The 24,830-nt window shown below is 45.4% G+C and overlaps 1 protein-coding gene across 1 annotated transcript in view; it reads right to left on the bottom strand.

The window, feature by feature from the left end:
* The window catches only part of ARHGAP32 (Rho GTPase activating protein 32), a 242,527-nt gene that overhangs the window by 144,133 nt on the left and 73,564 nt on the right, over positions 1-24,830 (bottom strand). Inside the window, exon 2 of the mRNA XM_066334690.1 lies at positions 3,674-3,782. Coding sequence (XP_066190787.1) covers positions 3,674-3,781 — 108 coding nt within the window. The 5' untranslated portion in view covers position 3,782. The remainder of the gene's footprint in view (positions 1-3,673; positions 3,783-24,830) is intronic.

Here is a 24,830-nt window from a genome sequence, read left to right as displayed (position 1 = left end):
TCTCCTGGAGCCCCTTTAGGCCCTGGCAGGGCTCTGAGCTCTCCCTGGAGCTTCTCCTCTCCAGGTGAGCACCCCCAGCTCTCCCAGCCTGGCTCCAGAGCAGAGGGGCTCCAGCCCTGGGACCATCTCCATGCTCTCCTCTGGACTTGCTCCAGCAGCTCCATGTCCTTTTTTGAGAGTATTCCCCTGATCTCCAGTGTCAGGTGAATGCAGCTTCAGGTAGCACCTTTTTTTTGTCAGCACATTTGCAATGGGTGCAAAATGAAGGTTTTTGTATTTATCTCAGCATTTTAATCCTGCTTCCTCACAAAATTGAGAGAAGTGGAAGACAAAGGCAGCAGGAACAGACGGTCTGTAAGCAGAGCAGCCTGATGGGGAGAGAGCCATTGGTTCAGTGCAAACAGTGCAACTCCCTGAACTCGTCAAGAGGTGAAGGGAGTAACTCAGGAGGTCAGTAACATGTGGTTAATGTAATATTAAGCACAAACATCCATTTATGCTGAAGTTAATGCAGGCTGAAGACAGCTGTTTTGTAGGCTCATGTGAGAAACATTATATAAAGACTCTTTCACAACTTCATTTCTTGTAACTCAGAAATAGAGCACTCAGCAGGGCCTGGCAAGGAAAAGATAACCCTTTCCTTTAAAATAACATTACTGTCTTGGAGAAACGTAAGAAAATCCATAAACTGCAATTTTCCTTGGCTCACACAAGGCCTTGCAGCCCCAGAACTCAAAAGTGTTCTATGAAGAAAGTCAATATCATCAACTGCATTTTCTCAAGTGGAACAGAGCCAGAAGTCCCAGGATGTGTGAAGGTTACCCAGCAGGTGCAGCACAGTGGGAATTTGGGGTTGAGAAAGCCAGAAAACTGTGTCTAATACACCCAAATTCTAAAAATACAGAGCATGAGTCGGGGGGGAATACAAAATATAGCAATGCTTGAGGAGCACACAGGCAGCTGCCTCATTACCCAGCTCCTGGGAACTCTATCCACAGAGCTGCCTCTCCTTCAGCCTGGACCACATCTGCAACACAGAACTGCACCAGAAATACCAAGGAACAGATGTCTCATCCCTGGAAGTGTCCAGTGCCAGGTTGGATGGGGCTTGGAGCAACCTGGGATAGTGGAAGGTGTCCCTGCCCATGGCAGGGGGGTGGAACAGGGGGGATGAGCTTTAAAGTCTCTGCCAAACCAAACCATTTCACAATTCTGGGATTTCCCCCAAACAAACCAGGTCTCCAACACAGAATCACTTGTCCTCCTGCTAAACCACAAACAAAACAAGTAGTGTTAAAAAAGCAGGTGAAGGTATAAATAATAAACTGAAGAAGACAAAAGAAGTTGCAGCAAACAAAGGACTGAAGCTACTTAGGTGCCCAGAATGAACTGGCAATGAGAGAAACATTAAAAATAAAGAGTTTCTGTCACCTTATATTTACAGTATAGAAAGACATTCAACCTCCACACATGTAGAAAGACCTTCAGTTTATTTATTTTTAAGAAAAAGCTCTGGAAACAAAGCACTTATATCAATTATTAACAAGCCCTTTGAAAATTACTATGGATAAAAGTGGAGAAGAAGAGTAGAGACAATGTGCTCACGTAGCTGTAAATGCATAAACTGACTCTTTCTTAATAAGAGCATGTACCAAGGCAAAGCTCAGGAGACAAGTGCCAGGACTCCCCCAGCTCTCCACACTGTCCCTTGTCTCAGTCTTTGCTCACCTGGCAGAAGATGAAATTCATGTGTGGTGACAAAGCCTGGTGCCTGTCAGGGCTCCAGCAGCAACCAGGGGAACCAATGGAGGGAACAACTTCTCCAGCCCTGCATCCTCCATTCCCTGGGGGCTGGGGCTTCAAGCAGAAACAAAACCTAAAATCTGCATCTTCAACAACCACGAACCAAAAATTAGATGTACTGTGGCACTCTGAGACAGCCACATCCCATGGAGAGAACAATCTGAATAAGGCTGAAGCAGAGGCTGCTAAAAATGCCAAGTGAAGGAATAGAGTGACGGAAGAAATTTCAGGCTTCAAATGATCAGGGAAAAGGCAGAATACTGAAGATATGCTGATTAAACAGAGGACAGTGTCACTGCTGAACAAGGTCCTGCACATATTTACATCTAAATATTGCCCCTGACTGGAGGTAAGGCAGAGGTTGGAAGTGGAAATTTGATTCTCTCAACACAGTAAACACAAGAAAGAGAGGTTTTTCTCCCCACTCTTTACACCGTATTCAGGGGACCCTGAGGTCAAATCAACATGTTGAGCACAAATCCAGCCACTCTAAATATAGGTTCAGTAGGACAGCTTGATTGTCCTTCATCACACCAAGTCACTGTGTCACAGCAATCCCAGATGGGGATTTCCCTGTTTATCTTCCTCTAAATCCCTTCTCCACTGGACCAGTCAGTTTTGGCATTGCTGGCACCAAGCTGTGCAAGAAGACACGTTTCAAAATGTGATTTAACTGGCAGTGAGAGGAGCATGATGCAGGATAAAATAAACACTGAGCAGTGTCCATGAGATCAACAGCCTCAAGCAGGTGAACATTCCCTTCACTGCAAATCAACCAGGAGAAAAAACAACACCAAATGAGATATGCCAGGAAACCTGTGTCACAGGTGAGGACACTGAATTACAGCCTGACAGCTCTGAGACACATCTGGAGGTCACAGACAGCAGCAAGGCGTCACACAGTGACTCCCACCAGACTCCAGGGGGTGGGAAGTGCTGAGATGGGAGCACGTGCTGCTGAGAGAGCAACACTGATGGGAAGAGACAGCGCTCCCAACTGTGGCCAATGTGGAGAGAAGGCAAAAACATCCACACATGAGGAAGGAAGAAAATTACAAAGTGAAAAGTGCAAAAAATTGACAGGCTAGGAGAGCTGGGGATGTTCACCTGGAGAACAAAAGGCTCCAGGGAGAGTGCAGAGCCCCTTCCAGTGCCTAAAGGGGCTCATAAACAGGCAGGTGAGAGACTTTATACAGACAGAGGGTGACAGTACAAGGGCGAATGGCTTCCTGCTGCTGAGGGAGGGATAGATGGGATACTGGGAAGGAATTGTTCCCTGTGAGGGTGGTGAGGCCCTGGCACAGGGTGCCCAGAGAAGCTGCGGCAGCAAAAAACCCCATTTATATTAAGGTAATCCAGTCGTCAGTGGCCCACTGGCACCTGAGTGCGCTGTCTGAAATGAGAACAGCAGCTTTGTGTGTGCTTTTCTGCAGCTCTGGTCCCTCTGATGGCAGGTTTGCTCTCAGGCTGAGGTTTTATTTATGTACACTTAGCCAGCATTTTGCTAAAATCTCATTTCTTCACAATGCTGCATGCTTCAAAGAGCATGTTTTTACAAGAAGTTCCCTTCATGCTCAGAAATCTTGCTGAAAAAGAGGTTAATGCAGACTGAAAATCGTTGTGACATTATGGACCTTTTAATTGCTTACGAGACCTGCTTTGGGGCACATATTAATAGGGCAGAAGCGTTGTGAAAGCTCCTTCCCCTCTCCTTGATAAACTGCTAGAGGAAGGGAAGCATTTTGGCCTTGTTCAAAGTATTGTGCAAACCATTTAAAAAGCTGAAACTTGGGGAGCACAAATGGATTAGAGGAGTGCAGTGTTGGGAACAGAAATAACAGGAAGAGAAGATGTAGGGCAGGTGTTTTACCATGGCGCTGAGCGTCTCCTCCCAGTCCGGCCTCTCCCGGGGATGGATGCTCCTCTGCAGCTCTGGGACAAAGTCATCTTCTTCTGCGTGGACAGACGACTTCATCATTCTGGAAAGGAGCACACAAGTCACAATTCTTCTCACACCCAGTCTGTTACAGTGCACGGTGAACATAAAATGATTTTACACATCAAGAAATCCCACAGGCTCCTGAGTTTCTCCCACCTCCTCATTATACAAGCAGGACAAGAGTGTAAATCTGGTGGAGAGAAATCTGCACTTCTTAACCAATCAGTGGATAATTTTATTTAATCACTGCACAATTTGCAAGTCTCACAACACTGAAAAATGCAGAGGAGTGATTTTCAGTCCACTACAGAAAAATGGCTTCTATTGCCCGGGCAAACAGCAAGAGAAACATACATCTGTAAAGAGAAATGCACACCTCCTCCTTTCAGGACTCCTCCTCCTTTCAGGTTTTGCCTGAAATGGGGATAACAGTTTCCAAATCTTAGTCTGACTCCACATCATCCCTTTCCTGATCCTAACTGAAGAGTGAGCACCTCAAATCAGCCTGATGTGACCAAGCAAAACTTTTCTTCACATAAGGAGCCATCTTCCAAATACCCTGTGAAGGTTATTCCAAGCCTGCACAGAGATCAGTGGCTCAAAATGAAAACTGAGAAAGAATTCCTAAAAGCTCCTCAGCCATTCCACACGACAGCACTCCGTAGATCTGTATTTTTTTTTCACTTTCTGTTTGTATAGATGTGCTTTTGCAGAGATTATGACATAGACTTAATGTACTAAAGGCCTGTTCAAAGTCTGGTATCACCCATTCCAGTTTCACTAAACATGATATTCAGGCAGGCTTTTATTCCCTTAATAGATCACTACTCATATATTTAGGATAAGCATTTTGATAATCAGCAGTGCAAAGGCATGGGCAAAAAGGGCTGGTTTCTAACCCTGCTGATTTATGCACCACTTGACAGAAACATGCCTGGTGAAAGCCAGTTAATAAAACCCCTTTGCTTCAGATCCAAGATGTGAAGTTCTGAAACCCCAACATGCTGCTTGACACTGGGCCAAGTCATTTAACACTGCTTTGCTCTCTCCAAGAGGGTTAAGGATGAAGTAATTAACACTGCAGTTAATGGCATGGCTGGGTTAGGAATTATAGCCCCTATAATTTCATCACCAGCTTTGTGATCACATTCCTGCTCCAATAAAAAACACATCCCAGAGAAAATGAGCCTCAAAACCGAAAGTCACAATGCCCCAGGGAAATGCTGCTCACTGGGTCTGGGATCATCCCCACCCTAAACATCACTCACTGTCCTAGGAGGGAAAAACACCTATCTGGGTGCTGCAGAGCTGAAAAAATCTGCATGAAAATGCCATGATTTAGAATACAGAGGTGCAGTGTCAGCTCAGAAAGGAAACCCTCACCTCTGCAACAGATGTTTAAAAGCACTTGGGAGTTGAAAGACTAAAAATTTGCTGCTTCAACTCTCCTTTACACATTGAGAGGAAGAGACTTGGCCTCACAGCCCCAGCTCCACCACAGGAGAGGTTTCCCACTTAATTTAAAGCAGACAAAACCAAGTCGTGCAACTCAGAAACAAGACATAAACCAAAAAAGGGAAAAAAAAAAACCACCCCAAAAAAAACCCACTCAACTTTTAAAATCAATGTAATGATTCTGAAAAAGGCTCAATACAGTTTTCCTGAAGATTTCTAGATGTTAGGGTTTGACCATCTTACAGCTGAATAAAAAGATTTTAAACAAATGATCCCACAGCAGCATCAATCTAATCCCCTGAGTTGATGGAGTGAAAGGAAGGGTGATCCAATCCAGACCCACCTTCTCCAGCAGTTAAAGCAATCAGCTTATCAAAGTGCTTCCTCAGTTTAAAGATTTCAAAACAACAGGAAAGCATTTACATCTTTATCAGCACTTGGGAGTACAAATGGATTCACTACACAGCTTCTCAGGCTTCTGGCAATTCCTGACAGATTTCTGCTCTGAAATGTGCTGGCTGTAGTGATGAGAGTGAGTGCAGAGGATAGTGTGTCCTGTTTTAAATAATCCTGGCAATCAGGCACATGTTCAGGGTCTGTGCCCTCACACTGGATCAATGGATGTCACAGCACCCAGCTCTTTTTACCACACTCCAATCTATCGACGCACATTTTTCTTTAATCTGTGTCTAGAAAACCTCCACGATAAACTCTTCACAAACCCATCCCACTGCGATCCCAAAATGCAGTCCCATTATTCTTCTATGAAGTTGTTCTGGACTTTTACTGCAAATTGGAAACGCTCCACATGCAAAACTGAGCCTTTAAAACAGTTGATTCTTTGAGCTTTTGCTGGACTCGGAATATTCTACTGCTGAGGAAAATTCAAACCTGGTCACACTCGGTCACAGAAATGTTGGAAATGATACTGAAGATTTTCTCTCAGACACAATTATCAGCGCTTGATAACCATCTGCGCACCCTTATTAATTTTTAATGGCCACTATGTAATTCCACTCCATCTGAGACACAGAGCAAGGAAGGCTGAAGATGCTGCAGGTAATATTAGTCCTGTATGGAGTAGTAAGTCTGGTGGCTTTTTCCTGCCCATTAGTGGCCTGCATGAAGGAAAATAATTTTGTCAACCTGCAGCATTGAAACAGGGAGAGGAGTAGGGGCAGAAATGGGGGAGAGCAGGAAGAAAAGCAGCTTCTGAACACACTCTCCTTTTTACAGTGTTTCCTCTGGGCATGTAAAACCTCAGAGCAACAGCTGGGGAAGGAGCTTTCCTACCAGAAAAAACCTACACAGAGAAAACCCTGGCCTCGCCCCAAAACAAGCCTGGAATATTATCTCTACGTATAATACACTCGTATGCTTTTATAAGCATGTACATTATGTATATTTGACATTAGTTTCATTTATATAATAAATAAATAGCACAACATACATATGTCTGATTCACCACACATGTCAAGCTGTAAAAGACAAATTATCTTGTTTCAGCCATGGATTTTCTTTCCACAGAGGAGGAAAATACCTTAAATCCCAGGAGCACTGACACAAAACACTGACACATGGATCTTGTAAACACTGAAGTCCCAACAAACTAAAGGAGCTGCTCTGTAACAGCTCCATTTGGGTGGATATATATGGGGCAGATGTAAATGAGTAAGAAGTCACTACAAAATTTAATCCTGGCCATTAGAATACAAATCGAATTTTATTTAAAATGCCACTTCCTCAACCTCCCAGCAGCTCTGCCCTCGCAATGAAATGTGACACTGTTATATTAATAAAAGTTCTGGTGTACAGAGGCCATTAAGCAATTTTTCTGCAGATGAATGAACCCTTCTTCATTGTAAATTGAGAACCAAACGTACTGGAACAAATATTTACAGGGCATTTCACAAAAGATCCAGCCCACTTTCACACCCACCCTTTGAAGTCCTCTGGTGGGTCAAGTTGATTAATTTAGTTAGAACTTGTATATTTGCACATGGCATAACTGTGCGAGAAACAATGCTCACTTTTAAAATTTGAAAGGTTTACTAAACCTTAACAAAACACAACAAAAGACTGAATAAGGAGAAAGAGCCCCACTGGAAGCCTCCATGCAAAATGGCCGCACCACCTTCATCCTCCTGGTGCTGCATCAGGTAACCCTGGCCCCGCCCACGGTCCGTCAGTCAATTCTTCTTCACCGCCCATTGGTGGAGACTGCTTCGTTGCATTGTGATTGGAGGAGAGGCGGCCATGCCCCGCCCCCGGCCCCCAGCCGGCCCGCCCCCAATGCCCTGGCTCCCAAGGCCGTGCGGCGCCCAGGAGACACGGCGGAGGGGAGAGAGGACGGCGGGGAGAGCGTGTCACAGTAACGGAGCTGTACATCAATAAAACTTCTCTTAACGTACACATAATACCCATCCCTTCATTGTCACAGCCAGCCACTGCATTACCCGTCTGTAACAACTGTATCGAGAAAACTTCGCATGTCCCTGTCCACCTTTTCATATCCAATTAGCTGCTCCCATCATTTATGGTATTTCTGTGTCATATCAGGAATTAAAGCCCTCTGGTGCCTTATCGAGCATCACGTCCTGCCTGCTCACACGCAGTTGTGTCACAAGCCAAGAAATACCTACAGGAGATGTTTAGGGTGATTTGTACTAAGTAAACTTTATCTCAAGTAATGTAAACCTTGTATTAAATAGATGAATATTCAGCTTGATGTCCCTAGACTCTAAGTTACTGTTGGTTTATAATACCGTAAATTTTAAATGCACCTTTCACTAGATGAGAATCTCCCTTATGACTTTGAAGGAGTCCCACATTTACAAATGCAACATGTTTTCACATTTCTGTTTGCATAAGACAGAAAGAATCACAAAAAGGGGGTTGTGGAAAGAGCTCCTCAAGTTAAACAAGAACAGAGCTCTAGAACATTGTGGGACCCTACATGACTGTTGCCATGACTCAGGTTCCTTGGCACAGCCCAGCCCCACAGCAGAGCAGTCACACAATTGTCATGTGAACCCCAGGGTAATGGCAGGGCACAGGACGGTGACACATTCCCTCCAGTGCACATGGTGTGAGGGCCCTGCCCAGCCCCTGGCACAGGTACCTGTCTGCCTGGCCCATCCCACTTAAGCAATGGATTCCTTAGATTAAAGGCCAAATATCGTTTGGATTGTTCTCCTCCTTGGGGACATCGGGCATTGCAACTTCTCCTGGCTGCTCCCCCAGCACTGACTTTTCTTTCTGCCCTCCAGCTGAGAGGTGAGAGCTGATGGGAACTGATTTATTAGTTTATTTATTCCTTCTATCACAGTGGTGTTGTGCCTGGAGATTGCTCCTCCGAAGGAAAAGCACAGCTCTGCCCTACACTACCAACAATTCAAGAGGATTTAGAGCTCCACAGAAAGTGATGTTTTCCAAGATAAAAATGTTACCTCAAAGGCTACAATTTAATTAACTGTGCCGACACCAACCTAGACTGAAAACCAACCAGCTTCAAACACTATCTGATAAAATCTTCTCTTTGTTTTGCTCAAATAATCTGCACAAAAGGCAAAAATAACCCACCCCAACCTGGGTGTGGCATCCTTTCCTTCTGAATTCAACAAGTAGAGTTTTAATACCATTCCTCTCAATCAGTTTGGAAACATAATCCAGCAGTGCCTCAACAGAGAAATACCTTGAAAAAACTGCTTCAGAGGGTTTAGTCAATCAAGATGGGGTTTAGTCAAGAACCGTGGGTGTCCCCCTACAATATGTGACAGCAGAATTAAGTCAACTTTTCACATCTCATGAGCTCATCTCATGAGCTGCCCACTGCCATCAGGAAAGGAAGAAAAATTATTAAACAGGAACTGAGATTTGACCCAAAGTTTACAAACACTTGGGCAAGAAGTTGGAATCATGTGAGAAGCCCTGATACGTCTTTGTTTCTGACCTCAAATTTCTACCGCAAACACACACAAAAATCAGGAAATTACATCGGGAGATGGGGAAAACACCAACATGCACAGAGCCCTCTCAGCCCAATTCTCAAAGTAAACTCTGTGTCCACGAAATTAAAACTAATACAATGGAAAGGAAGAAAATAAGCACACAATATGGAAAGTAGAAAGAGCTCACCAGCCCCAGGAAAAATGAAAGAAGAGATGGGAATTGCAAGCTGACAGTGCTGACCTGATGAGGATTTAATTTCGCATGTTTCCAATCAGCTTTGTCAACACCTCCCTGATTACATTATGTCCATCTGTATTACATAAAACAAGATTTCTCAAGTCTGACTCCAGGATCACACAACATGAAGCTGGAAAAGCCTGGCAAGGGCAGCTCCAAGCCCACCTCATAAATAAACAAATGCTAAATGGATTGTATTAAATCCTTGGCCACAGAATGAGAACCTAGCACACCAAAGGGTTGCTGTGACTGATTGGACAACATTTGATGGAAGTTCATCATCAGAGAGCCAAAATTCAATTATTTGTGAATGCACTGCACAAGAAAAATCAGGAGAGTAACAGTATATTACAGAAAGAGAATATCCAAAAATCAGTGGAATGAAATGTCATTCAAATACCACCACAGTGCGAACTGGTTTTCTCTCCACTCTGGGTGCTCCAGGGCTACTCATGACACATTTATTTACTGCCTGGTTTTCCCAGTGTTCAAATTCCAAATTCATGGCAAACCTGTGCCCAGGGAGCCTCAGATCACCAGTGCAATAGGGTGACGTGGAAGGGCTCATGAAATCCCCAGGACCACCGACTGTCATTCAGCTGCAGAAGGCAATTGGTCACCACAAACCACCTCACATGAACTTTTAGTTCTGGAGTTTCTATTCCTACAAAGTATTATTTGAAGAAAAGAATCACTTCCTATTTGATGTGCATCTCCACCTGTTAAATCAGATTCTCAGCTGCCTGAAATCTCTTTCTCTAAGGAAGAAAAAAAAAGGGGTTCGTTTTTTTGTTGTTGGTTTGGGTTTTTTTGGTTTTTGGGGATTTTTGCATTAACTTCTCTTCTTAGATGAAGAAAATATTAAGTTAGAAAAACTTCCTAAAATTTAAGTATAGGAAATTTTAAATAAAGATCTTTTAACAATCAGCACTATCACTTGATTAATTTTTAAAATGCCAGAGTGGACACAACAACTGTGTATGTTCCTCTGCAGAGGAAAGCAGACAAGGCCAATAGCACCACAGAGATTAATCAACATATTGGTTTCCTGCCCTGCTCCAGCTCTCTGGACATGCTTAAATATAAGTACCAACACAGTCAGACAATGATCTTTGCTCAAGGGCTTTACAGTGGTTTCAGACTTCCAAACAGATGTCTTGTTTATTAATTTGCAAGAACATTTAAACCACATATTCTGAGCTCTCAAACAAAAGTTGCACAAACAAGACCAAATTATCTGGAATTCAGAACCTGTGGACAAGGCAAGTCTGGGCAGGGCAGTTCCCATTTTAGCAAAATAAAGCATCTTCAGGTCCCAGCTTTTTATTCCCAGTTGACTTCCTGATGTCCCCAACACCCTGAAACATCTCCCAGCCCCTCCTAACCCTCACTGCATAAGCAAAGACCCCAAACCCAGGGGAGAACGTGGCTTTAAACTGAAAAAGGATAAATTTAGATTAGATATTTGGAAGTAGTTCTCTTCTTTGAGGTTTGCACTGGCAAAGGGTGCCCAGAGCAGCTGTGGCTGCCCCTGGATCCCTGGAGTGTCCAAGGCCAGGCTGGACAGGGCTTGGAGCAGCCTGGGACAGTGGGAGGTGTCCCTGCCCCTGGCAGGGGTGGGACTGGATGAGCTTTAAGATCCCTTCCCACCCAGACCAGCCCAGGATTTTGTGATTCCAGAGCTTGAGGGCACTGCTATGCTCTCACACAAGCACAGGGTTGTCCCAGCAGGTCCTTGGGCACGTTGCAAGGTACCAAACATTTCTGAACATTTCTCCCACCCACTGAGGAAAGGAGGGAGGATGGAAGAGGAGAAGCCAACAGTGTACTATAAAACAAACCCCCTGATTGTTTCCCTTCCTCCAAGCACAGTTCTGTAGGTACACGGTAAATTCAACACCAAACCACCTTCAGTAAATCCCTAAATCTGAAAGCAGCAAAAAGCAATAGACTTACCTTCTTTCTTCCCACCCTTCCACCATAGTTTCGACAGCCTCTTGTCTCACCCGGTTGTGTTTTATGTCTCAGCTCAGTAACATCCATCTCCAAGGACATAAGTGAGTACAGAGAGATGCACTCCATGTTCTGGAAGGGACTGGAACATGGGACTAAAAGATTTGTGCATCTGGGCTGTAAGAATCTGCATTCAGGTCTAGCATAACTGGCATTTCTTTAAGCACTTTATGAAAAGAGTAAGTTCTTGGAATATTGAGCTTTTACAAGCTCAGAGACATGTTCTTAGTTCTTAAAAAGCTTTATAAAAATAATCACAGAATCCTCATGTTTTGCATATGTATTACTGCACAGACCTGCTCTTTTATTTGGCAACACATAAAAGATGTTATTTTAGTAGGTGCTCGGCATTTTCCTTTAGAAAACCACGAATGACAGTCAATAAAAAAATTCCTCTGGAATAGGTTTCTCTCATCACTTTGCCTAGGATGAGAAAAAAAATTAGGAAATCACTTGAACAATCAGAAACACTGAGCCCTGGCTTCGATTTCTTGTGTTTGACTCAGGAACAAATGTGAAAGTGTTTTAAAAAAAACACCTCTAGGGAAAAGGGCACATACCTCTTATTTACCATTAGTAAACTGCTAACAGTGAACTGCTACAAGCATCTCTAAAGCTAGAACACAGAAGGAAGATAGGAAAATATGCTGCTCCTGCCTTCCTGCTCTGCAAGGAGTCTGAACTTGGGCACATCACCAAAGGATCCTCAGGGGCACTGGGACGTCCTGCCCTGGGGCCTCTCCCCCTCCCACTGCCTGTGGGGGCAACAATCTACACCCCACAGCAGGGCTCACCCTGGCTGCCTGTCCTCACCCAAGTGACACCAGCAGGGCCTCTTGCCAAGCTCTCAGTCAGAAGCTGTTCGCTGCACTTCCTCTGCAATCTCCTCTTTTTGTTTGTCTTGATAAGACCAAGCTTTCTCCCAGGCAGCTCTTTTCAATGCCCATCAAGTGCTGTTCTGCCCCTTGCTGGACCCTTCAAATCTCATCATCACACAAAGCAGGAACAAACCCCATCCTCTCCCAGCTGATCCAAATGTGGCACACATCAAAAGAGACCCAGGATTGTAAAGAATGACCTAAACCTAATCCAAGGACATGCATCTGGGCTCATCTGGGGTTTGTTTGTAGTTCAGTGCCAGTGCAAAGCCATAGCAAATGTAGTCTTCCCTCACAGAAGCACATCCTGGAACAAACACGTTTTCAGCACACAGAATGATCAAGAGCAATCACCCCACCAGTTAGAATCAGTCTCACATGCTGCTAAATGACAACTGTTCACAACATGAAACAACATTCAGAACTTCCCCAGTCAGACAGCTGCTGCGCAGGGAAACCTTTCTCCAACTAAAACATTTATATGGAATCAGACACCCACCCAGAGCTAGACTTTCTATCCATTCCACACTTTCTATCCACCTAATACATCCAAACTGCCTGTGTATGTGGTTATGGGGCACTCTGTGGTTGAAACCAGGGGAAAAAACCCACCCCAAGCAGACTTGCTAGTGAATTCTTGCAAGGAAATGAATGGAAATGAACTTTGCAACACCAGAACCTGGATAGCTGAACAAATAATAAAAGATAAGCATAAGCAAATAAATAAAGAGTAGCTCCAGTTACTCTGCCTTAAATAAATAGTCTTAAATGATGAGTGGTCCTTGCATCATATTTACAATAGTCCTCCTCCTACCCTCCTATTATCACTGCACTTCAGTGGTATCAAAAGCAAACAGGAGGCTGCTCAGTCCTTTCTCCATCTAGAAATCATTGCTAATATATTTCACTATAATTATTCCTACTGGATAGCTCCTGACCAGTTAAATGGAATTAAATGGAGGCCTCCAACTGCAGCAAGTCATCCTCAGGGGCAGATTTAAGCAGGTGGGGGTCACACAGGCAGGGAACGTGCAAAGCCACACTGCAATTAATTCTCAACAGCAGAGCCGTGAATCCAAATGATTCATGACTCCCTGGGCTCACCCAGCACCGGGACAGACCTGCCCTGACACCTCTCTGCACGGGCATTGCTGATGCAGGGAATGGGAAGGTGGAAGTGGGAGGGCTGTGGAAGACACAGGGGGTACAAGGAGAAGCAGTGCCTGAGAGCAGCAGATCTTCAGGGCACAGTGGTCAAACCCTCTTGAGCTCTCTCAGGCACATCTCCCTTCACTGACAACACACCCAGCACTGATGAAGTCTTTCACAATCAGAAACACATTTCCTTTGGCTTTTGGAATAATTTACAATTGTTAATTAGCATTTTCAGTGAGTAATAAACCCCCAACAAGCAGGAAAGAGCTCCTGACTCTCCCTTGCCTGGCTCTCAAGGGTCCAGCTGCAGCCACTGCTGTCCCTTTTCCCCTGGACCCCCAGAGACAGGGTGGGACAAAGGCAGCCAAGCTGGCACACAGTGGCTGCTCTCAGTGGAAACCCTGCTGCTTGGTTTCCTGCTGCCTCACAGATGAACACAGAAAGAACAATTAGCAAAGCCTTCAGTCTAATTTAGATGTATTTTTGGTTTTGGAGGAGAGACTGAGAAATAAGCATCATAAACCCAAACCTTAACTCTAAAGCTGCTCAGAGGAGCACATCACTGAAATACCAGGTGTGACCCCTATTATATGGACTTCTGATAATAAACAGTGGCCCCAGTTACGCTACAAGCTGTACTTGGATATGCCAGGAGACCATAAAATATCAATGCAAGGACTGCCTACATCAAAGCACCCAAGAGGTGAGTAAAGAGAACATCTCCATCCATTTTCCAAAAACCAAAGTAACTGACAGCTCACCTAAGTTGTCCAGTGTTTCAGAGGAAGACTGGCCCTAAAGCAGGAAATAACTTCAGTTTCCCAGTCCATTGCATAAGGAAATATCAAACACCTGATCAGGGCCTGGGAGAACAAGGACAGAGGCTCAGGGAGAACAATACCCTCGTGTGCAGGGAGCGGATCACACCCTGCTCTCTCTCCTTGCCACGCTGTGTCCTGATGGAGCAGAGACAAGAGGCAGCCCAGCTCCCCGCAGGCAATCAGGGCCATCTCCCGAGGAGTATGATGGAGCTCTGAGCAGGGAGAGTTTATGCAACACCTCCTCCCCACTCGTTACTTTATGAACTCCTTTCAAAGAGAAAATGAGAAGAGAAAGCAACAGGCTAGGCACAGAAAGACTGCCCAGGATCACTGAGCAGGGAAACTCTGGGCTGCAGAAAGCAGTGTCAGCAAAGAGCTCAGAGGCAGCCCCTCCAGCAGGCTCCAGGACACAGTCCTGCCGGGGTGTTCCCGAAGGCAGCAGCTCCCACCTCCACCTGACGCCCAGCAGCGGGGCTTGCCCATGTCTACAGACACTGCCCTGGAGTAAAAGTGAAGCCCTTCCACTCAGGGCTGGCACTGTGCTGGGCCAGGAGAGCTGCCAGGCCCCTGGAAGCTGCTGCCGGGCAGATCACAGCTCCAGGACGGGGACCCCCGGTGCACAGAGGGCTGATTAGGGACATCACTGCTGAGATCTCCTTCTGACCGGGGCCACCTCCTGCCCCGTGGACCCCAGAGGGGCTTTTGCACATCAAAGAATCCCACAAGGTCTGGGTTGGGGGGAAACTTAAGGATCATGTAATTCCAACCCCCTGCCACAGGCAGGATGCCACTCACCAGATCCAGTTGCTAAAGGAGTTTCAGGATCCTGCCCTGCTGTCAGCCTGTGTCTCTTCCTACTGACTGAGAATCTGGACATTGATCTTTGCTTTGCAAATGCTGGAGCTGAGTCCCTGGGCATGGAGGGGGGTTCAGTGCCTCATCATGCAACATCACCCTAATCCCCTGGGAACGCCAGAGGAAAAAAAGAACAGTTTTGTTGGTTGTTGTTATTTCTAATTAACTGGGGGGGGGAAGCATCTGAAACACAAACACTTTGGGGGAAAACTGAAGGTCGTATTTGTGTTAATTTTAAAAGCAAACTATGAAGAACAAAATATAAGAATTACAGAAACAACCTGTGACTGAGAACAAGGATATTTTAAAACCGGAAAAAAAAAATGCAACCTTTTGAAACAAAACATTTTAATTGCACTGCATCAAAATATTGTGGGCTTATGAAACCTCTTTAATTTTCTATCAGGCCAGACAAGAAAGTCTCTGAAATACCAATCCAATTTTAAAGGCAGAAGGAAGGAGGGATAAAGAAAGAGGAAAACAGTGAACTATATATTCATAGTCAAGACTGAAAAGATACTCAAAGAACAGAGGCCCTCTCTGAATAATATGAAAGGTGTTGAATTGCCAAGGCAGATGCCAACAATGCAATGCATGGAAAATCAAAAGCAAACAAGGTTTCTTGACCCCTAACTCCAGGAGAACCTATCTGCATCCATCAGCTGCCTCTGTGCAAGGAAAATGAAAATTTCAAAATGTGAACATCACAGGAATAACAGGCCCTGAGCATGGGACAAACCCTGCCACTAGAACATGCCTCACTCACCCTGATCACAGAGGGATACCTCTGGAAGCAGCACTGCACGAGTGCTTGGATGGAGTGCTGGTACACTGCATGAAGGAAAAAAGCAGAAAAGGACGTGACAACCAAGTCAGGACTCCAGAAAGCAAAGCTCACTAAGGACTGGTGAGCTGTGCAATGACTCAGCAGAAAAAAGGAAAAGGAAAAGGAAAAGGAAAAGGAAAAGGAAAAGGAAAAGGAAAAGGAAAAGGAAAAGGAAAAGGAAAAGGAAAAGGAAAAGGAAAAGGAAAAGGAAAAGGAAAAGGAAAAGGAAAAAGGAAAAGGAAAAAGGAAAAGGGAAGGGGAAGGGAAAGGGAAAGAACAATAAAACAACAACAAAACAACAACAAACAAACAAACAAACAACCACAAACCAGCAGCTGATAGGCAAGAAACAGCAGCTGATAGGCAAGTATTTTCAATCAAGACAGGTACCATAAAAGAGTAAGTAAAGTAATGAAGAGACAGAAGCAGAGTTCCCAGGCTGGAATGCCGCCTATGTGCACTGAGCTGTCTCTGTCTCTCAGCAGCCTGAGAGAATGCTCAACCATTCTGGTGCCCTCCCAGCACACCTGAGCAGGCAGAGGAGCAGGAAAGCCTGGCTTTAAAGATGCAAAAGTGCTTTTCTTGGTGAGCAATATGACAGGAAGCTACAGCCCAGCCAGAAGTCAGGAAAGCACAGAGCAGACAAAATGCAAGCCTGGCAAAGTCAGCAAAAGAAGCAAGAGTGTGGCAAAGCAGAAGAGTGAGCCTGCTGCCCTGCCAGGCCCAGGACTGTGGGCAGGACAGGAAGGTGACAGAGCATCCCTGCACCTCCTCGGCTGTCCTCTTGAGCATGAAATTCCACCTCCTGTTTCTCCTGCATAACTTTCCAGGAGAGCTCTGCCATAACTGTTGAGGCTTAACAGCTCCTCCTGGAAAGGTAAGATTAAATGTAATCTGTTAAATAGAGGTAACATGATCCAACCTGATGGATGAGCAAGACAAGCTGTGCATCTTTCACTGCTCAGTTTGAACATATTCTCACTCACACTCTCCTTTGCAAACTTTTATGCAAATAGATTTTCAAGAACATTTAATCCTCCACCCTCCCAAATTACCACAGCAGCATCACTGTCCCTTCAGTCTGGAGCCCAGAAAGACCCCAAGGCACTGGGCATCTGCCTGGCCTGAGCCAGGTGACATTCAGTGACATTTGTGCAGTTGCTCATGTGCTCTGCAAGGCAGGAGGAGAAAGGAGATATATCAGATAACTGCAATTCCTTCCCATCATTACTCCCTGGCAAACACAATCTCTTGAAAAGCACTGTGTGTTATCTCTGCGTTTTTGAATCTCACCTGGCCTGATTCAACTCTGCAGAATTGAACTGGTGTCAATTTTGCATCTCTGCCACCATTCTGCTTCTGCACCAGCATCATAAAAGAGAAGAGGATGCCAACAGCTCCTCTGTGCAGCAGAATAACTCTGTGTAACTGTGTTGGCTGGAGCAGAAACTATAAAATCCAGAGGGAGGGGAGGGGAGAAAAGGGCAGCTGAAAGGTAACAACACTAGGATTGATACTCTAAATGTTCTCCTTTGCCATCACACCACTCCTGATACCAACACAAGCTGTGAAAACCATTGAGAAAATTAATCCCTGCAAGGCTGGGAAAGCTAGGGCTTCATGACTTGCACAGAGAATTCCATGTGCTAGAAGAGCTGGCAGTGAGGGATCAAAGGGGACCCCGGCCTGGTGTATCACAACCAGTCACAGTTAAAAACAGGAAGCCAAGGTGAGGACAGTCACCACATCTGCAACATCCTCCTGACATCTGTGTCAACATCCAGCCCCCACAGCACCTCGGGCATAGTTCAGGGGACTCGAGGGCTTGGAATAGAACAAAGACAATCTTGCTGAAAATACAACCCACCTTTCAACCCTCTTTCAAAAGACAACAGGAATTAAACAAAATTTTTCCCTGAAGTAATTTTTCTAACTGAGCCATGCAGCACTTCACAATTAAGTCAAAACTTTCCTATAAAACAGCTATTTTTATTACTCCTTTTAAAATTATGTAAATAATGCACAAGAAGACTCAGCACTTCCTTAGTCAGTGAAGCTTGGAATAAAACCCAGAGTGCCAGCTGCTGTCTATCCTCCATAAAAGCCTTCTCTCTATAAAACATGACAATGGACACTTTTTTAACCCATGCTGACAACCTGTTTGCACACAAATGCTGAGGAACTAGATTCCCCCTCCCAGGAGCTCCCAAAATGCTGTGCTTTGGGGGAAGGAGCTGCTGGGAAGGGCTAAGGAAGCACTTCATAAATTGTTTATTTTCAGTATGATTAAGATAACACTTCATTCCAGTTGCATCACAGTAGAGGCTGGAATATTTTACTGCAACCTTCAATTGTCCTGACTCATGCTGTCAGTAATAAAATACCCTCTTGGGAAAACAAATAAGTAGACAACGCCTAAATGATTTTGTTAAGTACCTACCAGTGAAAGCAAACTGCCCATTATTTTGAAGGCATTCAAAAAGGTTGCAGGTGTGATGTGCTAGAGCAAGTGATGAAGCGATTTACAGCTTTCTCACTTCGACAAGTAAAAAAAAAAGTTAAAAAAAAAAAAAAAAAAAAAAAAAAAAAAGAAGTGTGGAGCAGCTTTTGAAAGCATTTGTCTCAAGCACCCAAAGGGTCGTCTGGGAAATGAAAGCATTTCTATTCCACTGGCACTTGTGCAGAGCTGCAGGATAATGAAGTGACTAGGCTACTGCCCTTCCCAAAGCAATGAAATCTTGCTGAAAGCAGCACACAATTATCCCAGCGTCCAGGAAAAGGGCACTAAACAGTGCTCTGCCAGCCTCTCCCCCTCTCTCAGTGACCAGAATCATTTTAGAACTGACACCTGCAACAGAGACATTTTAGTGCATAATTAATAACTCGGCAAAAAGGCTGTGAGAGAATGGGCAAAAATAAAACTATAGTGAACAAAGGAGTAAAATGACAAGATATAATGCAGGCTCAGTGAATAGGGCAGCCTGTTCAGCAGCACTGTGAGGATGTGGCTTACACAGGCACAGAACAGGTCATGAACCGTCAACGAAAAGCACCCGCTCCTTGTTCCCACATCACCCCCACACTGTCAGAACGCTCAGAAAACACAGTCCCTCTTGTCATCAGGGCAAGGAAAAGCCCAGTGCAACAAAAATGAGCCTGTGACCATCCCTAAATCTCTTCCCTACAGCCCTGATGTGGGCATTAGAGATGTGACTGATCCAGGAGCTCAGCCCCTCTCAGCTGGTGCCAAGGCTCATTCCCACTCCAGGCTCCTCTCCACAGAATGGGGCTGGTGGCTTCGCACAGGGATGTCACTCAGTGACCGGGGTCTCCCTCTAGGCTCCCGGGCAGTTCACACAGTGAGAGTCCATCCCATGTGACAGCACAAGCCACAGTTCCTTCCCTGCTCGGAGGTTTTTTGTTTCCAGAGACAAACGAGCTCACTGAAATGTCCTCTGCAAACTTTGTGCACAAATTGGGATGGGTTTTTAAAAGTATTTTTGGCTTATTTGTAAAAACATTTCATGGAGGCACAAAAGAGGTTGGGTTGGGAGAGAGCTTAAAGACCACCCAGTGCCAACCCCTGCCATACACAGATACACCTTCCACTGTCCCAGGCTGCTCCAAGCCCTGGCCTTGGACACTTCCAGGGCTGGGGCAGCCACAGCTTCTCTGAGCACCCTGTGCCAGGGCCTCAGCACCCTCACAGGGAAGAATTTCTCCCCAGTATCCCATCCAACCCTGCCCTCTGGCAGTGAGAAGCCATTCCCCTTTCTCCTGGCACTCCAGGATCTTCAATTTAACTATGAAAGTCCTTCAGATGGAAATGGTGACAGAGGAACTAGTCCCTTTCTTAGATCTGACGTCTGTTTTCCCCTGACGTGCTGCCATATACTTACTACTGAGAAAGCCAGTCAGGGTCAAGTCACTTCAGCCCACTCAAGTAGCAAAAAGCATCATTTTTATGAAGTTCTGAGGCTCATGACAGTGGCAAAAGGTATCCCTTGGTGTTCTTGTTTCTCCTTCCTGTTCTGTTGGCACAGAAAGTGTCAAACATCAGTGGGTGCTGTTTCTCTGCTTTACTGAATTAGGGAGTGTTTTAGGATAGCTGAAAAAGGGGGAATGTTTGGGAAAGGATATCTGAGAGACAAGACGTCAATAGCCTTATAAATACTTTATTTATGGCATCAGCAAAAGTAAGAATATTTCACCCCATCAGAGTACACACCTGGACATATTCTAATGTAATCACTGGCAGTTGGCTTCCTTTGAATTCCTCATTTCTCCAAAGAGAGCTCTATCCCAATTTTAAAGAAATACATGTGCAATGGGACAATCAAGAGTGGGCAAATAACAAGTATCCAGAACTGCAGTTTCTGTTTCAATATTCCCCCTCTCTAACAGTGCTGAACACGAGAAAGCTTCTTCCCAAACCAGTATTTCCTGATTGTTCCCTGTGCTGCACAGGTGACTGAGCTCGTGCTGATCAGCACTTCCAGAACCTGATGGATTATGATAAAACACCTTTAAAACCCCAGCTACTGCAGGAATCTTAACACTCTGGCCAAAGCTTCCCACACACGACTTGGCAGCCAAAGGGCTGGAGGACAGAGAGCTGAGCAGGTGACAGCTCCAAACTCCATCCAACAACACACCATCCATTTATCCATAACTGTACAACTCCTTTTTACCAGGAAGCAGCAGTCTGAGGTGATTTCCTATGAGCCTTCCTGTTTCTGTGCACCCAGGCTTTCCTTTGTCCTTAGCAAGCACCAAGGAAATTCTGAGTCTGCACAAGAGAGAATGGGCCAAAACCCTTACCTTCTGTTCTTTTCTGAGGGGATTTGTAAAAAAATGTTTCCTAAGCAGAGGCACATCCTGATTCAGAAAGGGGACAGGTACTAATTAAACATCCTATGTGTGCAGCAGCAAGGGGGTTACATCTCAGTGGTGTCTGTTTCCAATGCCATATCCAATGTCTATTCCTTGTTAGCTGTAATCAGATCCAAAATCTCATTTACAAAGGCTGCATCAGGCAGAGCAGCACCTTTTCTCCCAGTGGCACTGTGGAGTTCATGAAATATGTTACACACTCCAAAATCAAGGTGGTATTTCAGTTATTTCAATAGGGTACACAAAAATAATCAAAAACTACAGATGCAAGTCGCTGTCATTTCCCTGTGGAAGGCACAGAATAACTCCACAAGGCAGGAACGTTTCCCCAGGGCTTTTTCCAGTACCTGAAACTCGCCGCTGACCCAGGCAGAAGGGAAGATGAGGTTACCTGCTGGTCCTCTGCAAATATTTATAAAGCCCTACAGAGGGCAGGAGATGCTGCCACAGAACCTCACAAGTCTGTGTGAAGCTGTACTTAAAGTCCCCTCTAAAGAGAACAAGAAGTGTGCGCACATTTAACAATATGCATGCAGAAAAAATGTCCTGCTGCTGCTTTTCAAGGAGCTGCTGAGAAATGGAGAAATACTTTTACTGTCATATCAACCCCCAGGACTTACAAGACCTGTACAAATGTCACTGGGACTGGCAATGACCTTGAATTATAAGCGCATTAAAACAATGTTAGAATTTCTCATCATTTCACTGCAAGACTCTCAGATTTTGTATTTTCAAAGCTCCAGTCATGGAGTCAGTGATGAAATATTCTCAGTTTTCAGTATAACTATTAAATTATGTTGTGGAGGAAAGGTGAACAATATGACAAATCTTGCACTTGAAAACTCAAACTGGAAGGCAAATAAAATTATAATCAAAGGACACCTTGAAAGGCATCATTTTTAAAGTCAGACTTGTGATTTTCAGTAACTTGATTGCTGTTTTTTAAATGCTGGAGGGGTCAGTCCTACCACAGATGAGAAGTCACTGCAAAAGGTGAGCATTTCTTTAAAATGAATCCTTGGGTGCAGAAATGAAGTGTTTTGCTCCCTCTGCTCAGGCTCAGGGCCAGGAGGCAGGGCTGGACCACAGGGACTCTTTGCTCCTCTCCCCCTGAGGTGGCCACAGGCCCTGGGCAGAGCGAATTCAACATCAATGGACAGACCAAAAGCCAAAAGCATCCCCGGGAGATGACAGTAACATGTTTTAATCAAACAAATTTCAGGCACAAGTGCAAACTTACAAAAGGTCAGTTCACTGCACTAGAAAAACCAAACAAGTACATGAAGGAGAAATCCATACTGCTTGCACTCATGGACTTGTTTTCCATTTCAGAAGGGAAGGGGGAAGGGGGAAAGGGGAAAGAGCAGAAGGGGAAGTGGAAAGGGAAAAGGGGGAAGGAAAGGGAGGAGATACAATATATGCAACTGCATTTTATCTTTTTCACTCTACTCTTGTATATATACATGACTTTAGTAATTTTTAGTCCATCTCAAATGTACTGCATTCTCCTAAGAGCACTGCATGGCAGCTGGGAGACAGGCCCCCTCTTTCACCCAGCTTTATCTCATTCCTTAACCCAACAGCTGCTCCAAAAGCCAGTCAGGTCTGCCAGTGCAGCACTTGTGAAGGAAGAACAGAAAATACACAATATCATTCCAGACACTTTTTCTCTTCTGATGCTTGGTTGTGCTATTTGCTAGGAGAACTAACCCAACTGTACACAGATCCAAGGACTAAACACAAAGAAAACACATACACATACTTTTTTTCTGTTGTTAATTTCTGCCATGATGGTTTAAAGTGTTAAGAGCAGAGTTTACAGGGTGTGGAGGTGAGTTTATAAGGCAAGAAGAGAGTCAGATGAAAACCTGAAAAACAGTTTACCAAGTCAGCTTGAACTTTTCCCCTTTCAGTAATGTTTTCCAGCAATTTGCCATCACAGCTAGGTGGTGTTAGCACCCAAGTACATAATTTTTAACACCCTCCCTACTGCTCAAAGGAGCAGAAAGTGCTGCCAAGGCCCAGGAGGAGGTTCCCACTCCATGAAGCAGCAGTGCTAAGGCCACGGAAATTCTAGAGCATTCCTGATGTGTCATTGAGCCTGTCTCCACAGAATCCAGAGAAGTGTGCGCTAAAATCCCTAAGTGAGACCACACTCTCTCAAAGGGCTGTGCTCCAGGAGGTCGGAGTTGTTCTGAACCACACTGGTGCTAGAGCACAAGGAGCAGAGCCATTGATAACCCATGGAACCATTCATTCTGCACAAATACACTCCTGATGGGGTCCTCTGGCTGCAAATTACCCCATCCTGCCCTTCTGAACCCACAGCAAACTCGCCTTGACAGCAGCAAGTTTAAAGCCCTCTGCAGCCCCAGAAGCCAAGTCCCCCCAGCCCCTGGACTGCTCAGTGCTCTGTGCTGGCAGGGCTCACACAGCTCAGGGGCACTGCAGCTGGCAGTCCTGCTCCTGCTCACACAGCTCAGGGGCACTGCAGCCCTGCTCCTGCTCACACAGCTCAGGGGCACTGCTCCTGCTCCTGCTCACACAGCTCAGGGCACTGCAGCCCTGCTCCTGCTCCTGCTCACACAGCTCAGGGCACTGCAGCCCTGCTCCTGCTCACACAGCTCAGGGCACTGCAGCCCTGCTCCTGCTCACACAGCTCAGGGGCACTGCAGCTGGCAGCCCTGCTCCTGCTCACACAGCTCAGGGGCACTGCAGCCCTGCTCCTGCTCACACAGCTCAGGGGCACTGCAGCCCTGCTCCTGCTCACACAGCTCAGGGGCACTGCAGCCCTGCTCCTGCTCCTGCTCCTGCTCACACAGCTCAGGGGCACTGCAGCCCTGCTCCTGCTCACACAGACCCAGCAGGGCCCAGCACTCCCAGCCCTGGCTCTGTAGGCCTTTCCTGCCTGCTCCTGTAGCAGCACAGTCAAACACAAATTCCACTGCTCACTGACTGCTCACTGCCTCATCTGACACTAATTCACGGCGTTTGGAACCGTCCTTGCTGTGATATTCCCTTGCCAAACAAGACACGAGAAATGAGGAAAACTAGAATCAAGGAGCTGGATTCAATAGTACTGGAAGGGAAATCTTTATCTTCACAGAGTCCTTTGGCCAAGTGGCTCAGATTTTCCCTTGCCAATGGTTCCAACCTGAGCACTGAACTGAGTAACAAATTCTCAGGGGAATAAAGTTCTCTCCTGAAATTCATGAAGCAGCAAAGCCAAGAGCAGGACTGATGTTGTCTGCACACCCAACAGCTCTGCAGACCCTGCAAATCCCACAATTCTTGCCAAAGGGACAGTAACAGCAGCAGCCAAGCACCTTCTGTCTACCAGCCCGAAATGGAGAGAACAGAACAACTAATAAAAGGAGTTTTGCCTTTTGTCTGTGAATTTTGAGATTTAGAAGTGCCTTGAATAAATATCTTAAATGAGCAAAGAGATGATCCTGAGCCTAAAAGGCAAGAAAAGGGATTGGAAAATGTCAGCACAAACAGGCTCCATACAAAACAGAACATTGTATTCAGGGTCTGTCGGCATCTGGAATTATTTGTGAGCAGCTGCTCCTGAGAAGTTCCATGTGTGGTCAAGCACTGAAAAGTGAGAATGTGCTCAAACCCAGGGACATTTGCTGGAGAAAAGGTTTTTGTGTGATTCATGTGTCTCCAATGTTTGTTAACACTGAAGAGTGGAGAAAAGCTGTATTATTTCTGCAAGTCATCAGTCCTGCACTCAAGGGAAGAAGCAACATCTCTGCCAAGGTTCTACTGCTCCAGAACTGAGGAAAAGCCTTTTTTGTCAACTGCAGAGACACCACTGGGAAACTGGGGGAAATTAATTAAAAATGAGGCATGGACTTTGCACAGAAAGGGCTGGAAGCTGGGGAGATGTCCAGGGAGATCTAACACAGAGATTCGAGCAGGTTTCCATGAAGTATGTAAGAAAACTGCTATCACCTCAACAAGACTAAAAACACTGCACAAACAAAGCCCAGGAGCAC

This window comes from Sylvia atricapilla, chromosome 23 (genome assembly GCF_009819655.1).
Source record: "Sylvia atricapilla isolate bSylAtr1 chromosome 23, bSylAtr1.pri, whole genome shotgun sequence".
NCBI lineage: Eukaryota > Metazoa > Chordata > Aves > Passeriformes > Sylviidae > Sylvia > Sylvia atricapilla.
The sequence above is the reverse complement of the archived record's forward strand: the minus strand, read 5'-3'. Positions and strand labels throughout refer to the sequence as shown.